The sequence below is a fragment of the Impatiens glandulifera genome, chromosome 3, assembly GCF_907164915.1.
Source record: "Impatiens glandulifera chromosome 3, dImpGla2.1, whole genome shotgun sequence".
Classification (NCBI taxonomy): domain Eukaryota; kingdom Viridiplantae; phylum Streptophyta; class Magnoliopsida; order Ericales; family Balsaminaceae; genus Impatiens; species Impatiens glandulifera.
Window position 1 is genome coordinate 38,955,374 of NC_061864.1, and position 10,687 is coordinate 38,966,060.

The following is a 10,687-nucleotide window of genomic DNA, read 5'->3' on the forward strand; positions in this document are numbered from 1 at the left end:
GTTCATCACCCTAGTTTACGTGAAGAAGTACCAGATTAGAACTCTGTACTTCTACAATTTACGTGAAGACCGATCATACCGATCTGTGACCTAGAGATGTTGAATGAGGAAAACCTAGGAATCCATAATCGATCCCCCCTTCGGCTTTGAAACATTCGTTAGGATGCGACCTTAGCGATAATGGGGAGAAATTCCCAACCAAACCTCGACCACACCTTAGCACACAAAACCTGGTTACTTTGCCCAACCGTTGTTTGACGTTCCCAAACAATAGTACCTCGACAAATCAACATGTACGTGCTTATTTATTATACATGCATACATTTATAATATATATAATGAACATCTCTAAGCATGTTTGCTTTATCAAAGTCAAACGACATATTTGTCAAGTGATTATACAATCACAGAATGACCCTAATAGAGAACGCAAATCTTTTCATTTGGAGGAACAATTTCCATGAGACATAATGGTACTATTGAGGCTATAGACTAAATTCCGCCCTCAAGTACACTCACTTTCGAATCCTCCATAACTTTATGATGGAAATGTAGCGGAAATGGGATTTAGTAACATGACCTTCATCATAGTAAATTTCCAAATTTGCCCAACTATTGAGGAGATCAAAGTAATCATGATAATTTATAATAAGATCATCCTAAGACTCAAGCCTTTCACGAAGTCTATGTCTCTCAAGCGCCTTATTCATGAGGAATTCGATTATATTATGACCACGACGGACAAAATCCTGGCAAGAACATACTTGGACTTTCCACGCTGGATGAAGCTAACCACTAAGGGCAGAGAAATTCCACTAAATTTCAGTATCTTCCTTCTCACAATGACAATCATGATGGCCCAAATTCTACTCTCCCCGTTAGGCAATCACCACCATCCTCAAAAATACTGGAAGTGGCTTACCACCTCAGGGAAGAAAACAACCTATTGGAAATATCCTAGATGAAACATTGCTAGGCCTGAATGAATCCTACTTCACCTATTATCTAAGAAAGATAGGGGCTCCCATTATTTTCTATATATGGCTCTTAGAAAAGCTGTAGCGCATACCTCCATCGGTTTCCAGTAGTAAGATTTGTGCTAGTGTTCAATGACGATGTATTAGGAGTGCCAAGCCAGAGGTACCAATCCATGACAATGATTCAATACACGAACTCCTACCATGATATGACATTAAAAAGATGTCCTATCTAATGGACAATCAACTCGTAATTATGCTTATGGATTTTGAGTAGGTCACTTACTATTACACCAATGAGATTTTTAAACAGTTTGTGCGAGATTGCATGCCTCCCTATCGTAATTGTGTGGTTTCCATAGACAGGCCTATCGATCACAATGCCTATGCAAGATATTTAGATTTGTGGAATGATGCAGTTAAGATGGGTATCCCAAAGGACATAAAATTTTATTTGGACCAGATTATGGATGAATACCGACACCAGCAAGAAGAAGAAAGTGAATGTTCCATCACCTCTACCTGTTGTAGCAGGACTCACTCCCCCCTGAAAAAGCTCTAACTTTACCATTGTTATATAACAAAAGTATTTAGAAAGAAGTAATTATATTTAATAGAACTAACAAACCATGTAACACGGAACCCCGAAATTTTGAACTGTATAAAATCGAAGTTTTATAAAGCAAAATATATAAATTCTTATGAGATGTTCATATTATAAGTAATATTATTTTCATATACATTTTCTCTTATTTTCACAATTTCAATAATTACCACTTCTATAATCACTATACCGCAATCGTAGTACAGTCCCACGAAGAAGTGACCCAAAAGTTGGACATTTTATGCACTAAGAAATGGCTGAAGGAACTCCAAAAGCTGATAAAGTTGATACGATATCTCCGACTGAATTTGCTGGAGGTATTAATAAGTTTAATAACCAAGCCTAATATCCATGTTCAGGATCATCCATCCTCGTCCCGACAACCAAAACAATCTGTCCCACTTATATTCACACCAATCAAGTTTGTAAAAAACCCAAAAATAAAATAAATGAACGTAATTTTTATTATATTTTTAAAAATATTTTGTGTATTACTTTGGTGAAGAAAAATGAAAGAAATGATTAAAAATTTGATTTCAAATAACTATTTTATGATAAATAAAAACTGATGATCTAATGTGGTCAAAAATAAAGGAATCGTCTACAGTAGAAATTTCATCCATCATATTAGAGCCTGGTCTTCATCCAACGCACCAGAAAGCTCCGCGTAACCGGCTATAACTAAGAAGACGCGCGCCCAAGACTACCCAGGATCAACTAACGGGACGTCAACCCTGTTAGCCTAAACGATTGACGGACCGCCAACGGATCACAACATCACGTTTCATTATAATAAAACAACGTCGTTTTGATTGTCTTTTCCGTTAAGACAGATTGAACGCTGGAAAGTCACTCTCAACGCCAGCGACCTTCCAGAAATTCTATCTCCTTCGTGTCTCATCCTTATCCCTCCAAAGTTCATCAATGTGCACGTATCTCCATCACCTTCATTACCCCTAAGGTTTGAATTCAAATCCTACCCTAGAACTAGGCCTGTAAAGACAAAACAAAAATAAATGGGATGAACATCAGAAGCCAAATTGAATACAAATTTGGCTTCAAAACCGACCTTGTTTGGGTATAAATACTCCCTAGGTCTCCTTATAATCCATCGAACAAAATCTAATAATCATGACCTGCTTGAAGATTTTTATTGGAGCTCCGACGACTGTTTTTTGAAGAAATCATTTCGGTGTTCTAAGTTTCGATCTAGAGATTTGAAAAGTTTCTCTAAGATCATAAGAGTATTTTCTAATCACATGTAAGCTTCCAAATATTCTGTAATTCATCTTGTGATTCAAAGTTGGAAATTTTCAATTTCAATCGTGTGAACTTATTTCTTGATCAATTGTGTACTTTCTATAGTTGAAATCGATCCTTAGATGATTCCTAGCTTTATGTCGAAAAAGATTTCATCAATTTAACCCCAATCAAAAAACCCAAATTTGATTTGAAAATCTGGAAATTTTGAATTTCGTGTTGTTGAGATTTTGAGTTTGAATTTTGATTCAAATAGATGCGTAACATGTTTGTAAACATGTTAGGATGAATTTCCAATCATATTACATACATCCCGATCATGTTTGATCAAACTGAAAATTTTCAAAATAAAATTTTAAATTTCTGTTTTGAAATCTATTATAGAGCTTGATTGATATTCTTATTTTGGCCATGTTCGATTATAAATACCATTTTGAATCTGTTGGAACAAGAATTATCCATGGGATAATCTAATTCAAAAGTTCCTAAATCGTGCCCTAAAAATCATATTAGAAAATCGATCGTCTTAGGGTTCGATTAATTCGTTCTAGGATTAGGGGTTGTGATCCCTTCATTTAACTGAGTTAACAGTAGTATAAAAAGTTGTAAACCTGAAACTTTATACCAAATGAAAGAAACTTGGTATTCTTGGACCGAGTCTTGTTGGACCGAGTCTTGTAGGACCGAGGACCGAGACCAAAGACCGAGTCTTGTTGGCCCATTTAACACACTTGACCGTTGGAATGAGATTTCTCTTTTAAACATATACAAATGTTTAAAAAAAATTGATCAATCTCCACTTGAAATGTCACTAAATGTCAAGTAATATCCAATAGGATTTAAACTTTTAATAATAATGATATAATACTTGGTCATTTTAGTTTTTAATAAAAAATGACCAAGTCTTCAATCTTTTCTTCCACACATAGTTGAAACTTTATTTCTTGCAACATCTTCCCTTTCTTTCTTTGACCGCACATGATATAATCGACATTTCAAGATTTGTGGCTGTCACCATCAAGAAGGTAACCGCTGCCTTCACCTAATTCTTTTTAGCATTTGATTTCATGGGCCGGATCTTGGGCATGGGTCGGTCCATTAGTCTGGTCATCGGTTGGACCCGTCAATTAGATCATTTCCTTGGCCTTACTTCGGGTTGACTTGCCTTTGATTTGGATCTTCTTGGTCCTATTCACAAATCTGGTCCGGATCTTGCATGTGGATCTTGGATTGACCCATTTCCCTTTATCCTACAAAAGAAATAAAATTAAAACAAACAATTAAAGAAAGTAATTTTATTATTATTAATTATTCATATTTCTAAAGAACAATTCTAATTATAATAAAATGCTAACTAATTAAGTCAAATAATTAAATTGCAAAACCTAATCTAACAAACTAATTGAACAAACTTTTATAAAAAACGTTAATACATATTTCTAGGCACTGCGTTTTGAAAACACCCAATTTATAGTTTATTTTTGGCTTCCTTGAATGGAATGAGAACAAACCTGACGAGTCACTAGGGAGGCCCGTGCAATTTACCATCCACTTGTTGACGATTCAACTCTATTTAGAATATGCATCGCTCTTGGTTTATCGATCATGTAGATCGAGCCGGGTGGTTTTGACCATATTTCTACACACCTCGCCTAATCTTTGGATTGTATATAAGTACACATCTTGACTCAGTTTGCTAATTGTGTTTTTTTTAGCGAAATACTATTTAATCACAATTCTGCTTAGTGATTATATAGATTTAAGTATCGCTGGTCAGTTTAGCAGATACTATTTAATCACAATTCTACTTAGTGATTATATAGATTTGAGTGTCGCTGGTGAGTTTAGCGAAATACTATTTAATCACAATTCTGCTTAATGATTATATAGATTTAAGTATCGCTGGTCAGGTTAGCGAAATACTATTTAATCACAATTCTGCTTAGTGATTATTATAAATCTAATTATCGCTGGTCAGTTTAGCGAAATACTTTTTAATCACAATTCTGCTTAGTGATTTAAGTTCGAAGTTAGACTTCCTTAATTTTCAAGGCATTAGCGTTTTTTTAGCGATCTTTGAAATACTTTCAAGAATCGGTTCCGTACCTTCTTCCTTAGAGTGTGTCGAGAGGAAACCACATATAACCGATATTCTTCAAGGCTCATGCTGTCACTTTTAGGGACTTGTCTTTCACCGAGACGTTTCGCCCTGAGTTATTCGAGGGATTTGTTTGCTCGAATACTTAATCTTTCAACCATGCATCATGAGTTTGAATCTCGCTTCTCAAATTCGAAGGTGAGTGTGCTTAAGATTCTAAGGCCTCAGACTCTTTCTATACTCAGGGTATATTTAATAGAATCGATACATTCTTGTTCTTGCATTCATAATTTAGACAAGAGTCTAGATGAACAAGAAATGGTTATTCAATATCTTAACCTCTATGAGTATTGTTCTATTTTCTTCGGCCTCTTTTCTTTGTGACCGGGTTGTATCTGATAGATTCAAACACTTTGTTCTTGCTTGGAAATTAGATAGAATCTAAATGAACAATAATATTATATTTTATATCCCAACCAACACATTCTTTGTTTATTTGATTTTACTTTTCTTGAGCTCTTAGATCTTTGACACTTGACCTCCAATTTAGACGAGACATCGTCTTTGTTGATGACATGGTTCCGAGTTTGGGCATTCATCATTTATGAGCTCCCTCTTAAACATCAGTAGTTTAAGCTTTCGTCTAGGCTTGAGGTAGATACGTTTGCGAAGAACTTTACTCGGATCCAACCAGTTACATTAGTTCGTCAAGAGACATCCATTGGGGAGAAACGTATTTTCCTGCATCCCTACTTATTTTTTGCACTCACTCATCAGTTCGCTTGGCACTAGAAAAATTTAGGGGTCTATCTTGGTTTTATCTTACACAAATGCACCTAGTTTCGACACACAAGGGGTTTGATTGTTTTGGATATATTTGTGATCCCAATTTCTATTTGGCTTGAACTCTGTGGGTATGTATTTTGTCCTAGCTCAAGATTTGACTTGCTGGGGATTTGAGACCATACTTGTGAAAAGTTTCATACGTATTCTCATAAAAGAAGAAATCAGGTCGGAACGTAGTTCCGAAATTGTATCATAGATAGATCGTGATTCCGCATTTCGTTGAGGTTTGTTTTCTCAGGTTTTTGTTGGAGTTGCAATTGACTTGAGTTGTGGGGATTTCTTTAAGTTTATACTGGAGTTTCTATTGACTTAAGTTGGGGAGGTTGTTTAAGTATCTATTGGAGTTGCAATTGACTTAAGATAGAAATCGTTTGAGATCCTAAGATGTTGGAGAATAAAGTGCTTTAACCATGTGTTAGGCGTTATATTTACTCATTTAAGCTAACTCTTTGAGAATCTTTCAATCATTATATTTTCATAAAATGCCCGTAGTGTCGATACAAGGGTTTGATTTTTGAAAATGTTTAGGACCGGGCTAATACAATCTGCCTACGTACCTATAGCTAGGGGAATTCAGGTCCAACATAGTTCCATGCACCTGTTTGTGAAAAATGTTTGTGTGTGTGTGTGTGAATGTTTTTAAAATCTTTTGAGATCATAAGTCGAAGAGAAAAATACTTTAGCCTTGGGCGTTATATTTTCTCAAGTGAGACTCTATAAGGATCTTGTACTCATTTTTATATAAAAAACGCCCTTAGTGTTGATATAGGGGTTTGGTTTTTGAAAATGTTTAGGACCGGACTCATACAAGCTACATACGTATCCCATAGCTAGGGGAATTCAGGTCCAACGTAGTTCCATGCATGTTGTTTGTGAAAAATGTTTGTTTTAATTTTTGTGAAAACGTTGAGATCCTAAGTCGAAGAGAAAAATACTTTAGCTTTGGGTGTTATATTTTCTCAAGTGGGACTATGTGAGGATCTTTTGCTCATTTTAATTTTAATAAAAATGCACGTAGTGTTGACTAGGTGTTTTTGGTTTAGGAGTCAACTTAGAGTTTGATTAACTCCCTTTTTTTATGTATATGCAATGAATGTATGCGTTCTGATGTGAAATGAAATGTCTATCAAATTCTTTAGATAATTGATAGTGATGACCGCACCCTGGATGGGCTGCCTACGAACTCTCGAGAGAGATCAGGTCTGACGTAGTTCACAACTTGTGAATTATGAACTTTAGTGTATGTAATGAATGCATGTAATGCGAAATGTCTATCAACTTCTTTCGATAATTGATAATGGTGACCACACACTAGATGGGTTGCCTACGTACTCTCGAGATAGATCAGGTCTCACGTAGTTCACAACTTGTGAGTTATGAACTTTAGTGTATGTAATGAATGCATGTAATGCGAAATGTCTATTAACTTCTTTCGATAATTGACAGTGGTGACCGCACCCTAGATGGGTTGCCTACGTACTCTCGAGAGAGATCAAGTCTCACGTAGTTCACAACTTGTGAGTTATGAACTTTAGTGTATGTAATGAATGCATGTAATGCGAAATGTCTATCAACTTCTTTTGATAATGGACAGTGGTGACCGCACCCTAGATGGGTTGCCTACGTACTCTCGAGAGAGATCAGGTCTCACGTAGTTCACAACTTGTGAGTTATGAACTTTAGTGTATGTAATGAATGTATGTAATGCAAAATGTCTATCAACTTCTTTCGATAATTGACAATGGTGACCACACCCTGGATGGATTTCCTACGTACTCTCGAGAGAGATTAAGTCTGACGTAGTTCACAACTTGTGAAGTTATGAACTTTGGTTGTATGTGTAATGAATGCATGTGGTGTGAAATGTCTATCAATTTCTGTCGATAATTGATAGTGGGGACCGCACCCTAGATGGGCTGCCTACGTACTCTCGAGAAAGATCATGTCTGACGTAGTTCACAACTTGTGAAGTTATGAACTTTAGTTGTATGAACTTGGTCACACATGCTTTAGACGAAGTATCTTTAGAGCATGTCGACATTAAAGGGTGCTGAGAGTTCTTTTCCATCCAAAGTGGTCAATCTCGTGGCGCCACATGAAAAGACCTTCTTGACGAGGTAGGATCCTTCCCATGGTCTTTGGAATTTCCCCCTAGGGTTTAATATCCGTAAGTTCTTCTTTAAGACTAGATTGCCTTGTTCAATGTTCCTAGGTTTAACCTTCTTGTTGAAAGCTCTGGTCATTCTTCTCTAGTATGCTTGCGTGTGACATAATGTGTCTAACCTCTTATCTTCTATAAGGTCTAGCTGATTGTACTGTGACTTACACCAATCTTCCTCCACTACTTGTGTCTCGAGTAAAACTCTTAAAGTAGGCATTTCAATTTCGATAGGTTGCACTGCATCCATTCCGCAGACCAATGCAAATGGCGTTTCTCCCGTTGACGTTCGAATGGTTGTTCTATATCCCCATAAAGCGTATGGAAACTTCTCGTGCCAATCCTTGTACGTCTGAGTCATCTTCTTGATGATAGTGATGATGTTCTTGTTGGCTGCCTCAACCGTGCCGTTTGTTTGAGGACGATAAGGTGAGGATTTTTGGTGTTCAATCCTGTATTCATCTAGTACTTTCAGTACTTCTCCTTGGAAGTGTCCACCATTGTCTGAGATCAAGTCTTGAGGAACTCCATAACGTGCAATGATGTTGTTGCGTATGAATTTGGCAACATGTGACGACTTGAGAACCTTGTATGATTGAGCTTCGACCCACTTTGTGAAATAATCGATAGCTACAAGGATGAATTCGTGTCCGTTTGAAGCGTGAGGATAAATTTTTCCGATGATATCTATTCCCCATGTCGAGAACGGCCATGGTGAAGTCATGTTGTAAAGTAGAGATGCTGGGGTGTGCTTCAAGTTTGCGTAAACTTGACATTGATGACACTTCTTAACATATTCTACACATTCTTGTTCCATGTTCTGATAGTAATAGCCAAAGCGAAGGATCTTCTTAGCGAGTGTTGATCCGTTCATGTGTGGGCCACATGTTCCTGCGTGTACTTCCTCCATGATATGTGATGCTTGAGGTTGGTCGATGCATAGAATGTTCTGACCGTCAAAAGAGCATTGATATAGCTTTCTTGCGAGTAACACATACTTGGTTGCGTATTGGCGTAGAGCTCTCCTCTCTTTCTTTTGGAAGTGTGAAAGATACTCTCCATGCTCAACGTACTTCTGTAGAGGTTTGAACCAAGGTTTAAGCGCCACTTCGGTGTTGACAATCGTCCTCTTCTCGAAGTCTCGTTTCTGTTTCTAACGAATCTTCAAAGGCTTGATTTTGATTCCTTTTGGGATTTGCGTCATGGCTGCTAACGTGGCCAAAGAGTCTGCGAATTGATTCTGACTTCTCGGAGCATGTGTGAATGTCACATGTTCAAACTTAGTCATTAAAGTCAATAAGTGTTGATGGTAGGGTTTGAGGTTCTCTCCTTTGACTTACCATTCACCATTAGCCTGTGAAATGACTAAGTTCGAGTCTCATACTACTTCTAGAGGTCTCGCTCCTTTTTCATGAGCAATCTTTAAGCCAAAGATGCATGCTTCATACTCTAATTCATTGTTCGTCACGGGATATTCGAGATTGGGTCGTATGTTCCCACAGGATCGATGAGTAGTATTCCAATTCCATAGCCTTGTTTTCCTGAAGCTCCATCGAATAGTAGCCTCCAGGTTGTAGGGTTGATAGTCATCGCTTCGTCGTCTGGGAATGCTAACTCCTCGTCGTCTTCAACTTCGATTGGTTGGTGTGCGATAAAATCTGCTACAACGCTCCCCTTGATAGATTTCTGAACTGTGTACACGATGTTGTACTCTGATATCATCATCACCAATTAGCTAATCTCGGAGACAAGCGTTTTCTAGAATAAATGACGAATTGGATCGAGTCTTGATACTAACTTGACTGTGTGGTCTTGCATGTAATGACTTAGCTTCTTGGTGACCCAATCTAGGGCCCAACACACCTTTTCTACTGGCGAGTAATTAAGTTCGTAGTCTGTCATGCGTTTGCTTATGTAGTATATTGCGACTTCCGTCTTTTCCTCGTTTTCTTGGGCTAGTAGACTACCCATTGCGTTTTCCGCGACTATTAATTATAGGATTAACGATACGCTTGGTCTTGGTGGCATTAGAATAGGAGGATTCTTGAGGTATCCCTTTATCTTCTCGAATGCATTCTGACAAGCGCCATCCCAGACGAATCTTTTATTTTTCCTTAAAAGTTTAAACAAAGTATCACATGTCATAGTCAACTTGTTTATGAATCTACTTATATACTGGGTCTTTCCTAGAAAGCCTCGCACTTCTTTCTTGCTTCGTGGAGGTGGCATTTCCGTGATCACTTCTATCTTGCTCGGATCAAACTCAATTCCTCTTTGCGTGATTAATAAGCCTAGCATCTTTCCTGCTGTCACTCCAAATGTGCACTTCTTTGGGTTGAGCCTATGTTGAAACTTCATGATGCGTTGTAAGAATTTGTCAAGATTTTGGATATGCCTTCTCGATCTTTTGATTTGACAATCATATCGTCGACATAGATTTCTACTTCCTTGTGGATCATATCGTGAAGAATCATTGTGGCAGCTCGTTGATACGTTGCTCCTGCATTCTTCAACCCGAAAGACATGACTCGATAATAAAATGTTCTGACTTCTGTGATGAAAGTTGTCTTCTCCTTAGTACTTGGTTGTAGCCTGAGAATCCGTCCATGAATGATAGGAGTTGATGTCCTGCTGCATGATTCACTAGCACATCGATGTGTGGTAGTGGGAAGCTATCTTTAGGGCTTTCTTTGTTGAGATCTCGATAGTCTACACACACTCGGATCTTTCCATCTTTCTTTGCG

At 37.5% G+C, this 10,687-nt stretch overlaps 1 protein-coding gene across 1 annotated transcript; it reads right to left on the reverse strand.

Moving 5' to 3' along the window:
* Window positions 1-9,935: 9,935 nt before the first annotated feature.
* LOC124930210 (uncharacterized mitochondrial protein AtMg00860-like) lies at window positions 9,936-10,301 on the reverse strand. The gene is made up of 2 exons (XM_047470568.1): window positions 10,120-10,301; window positions 9,936-10,056 (listed from the first exon to the last, which is right to left on the reverse strand). Exons 1-2 carry the CDS (start codon window positions 10,299-10,301, stop codon window positions 9,936-9,938), a joined length of 303 nt encoding a protein of 100 aa, XP_047326524.1.
* Window positions 10,302-10,687: the final 386 nt, after the last annotated feature.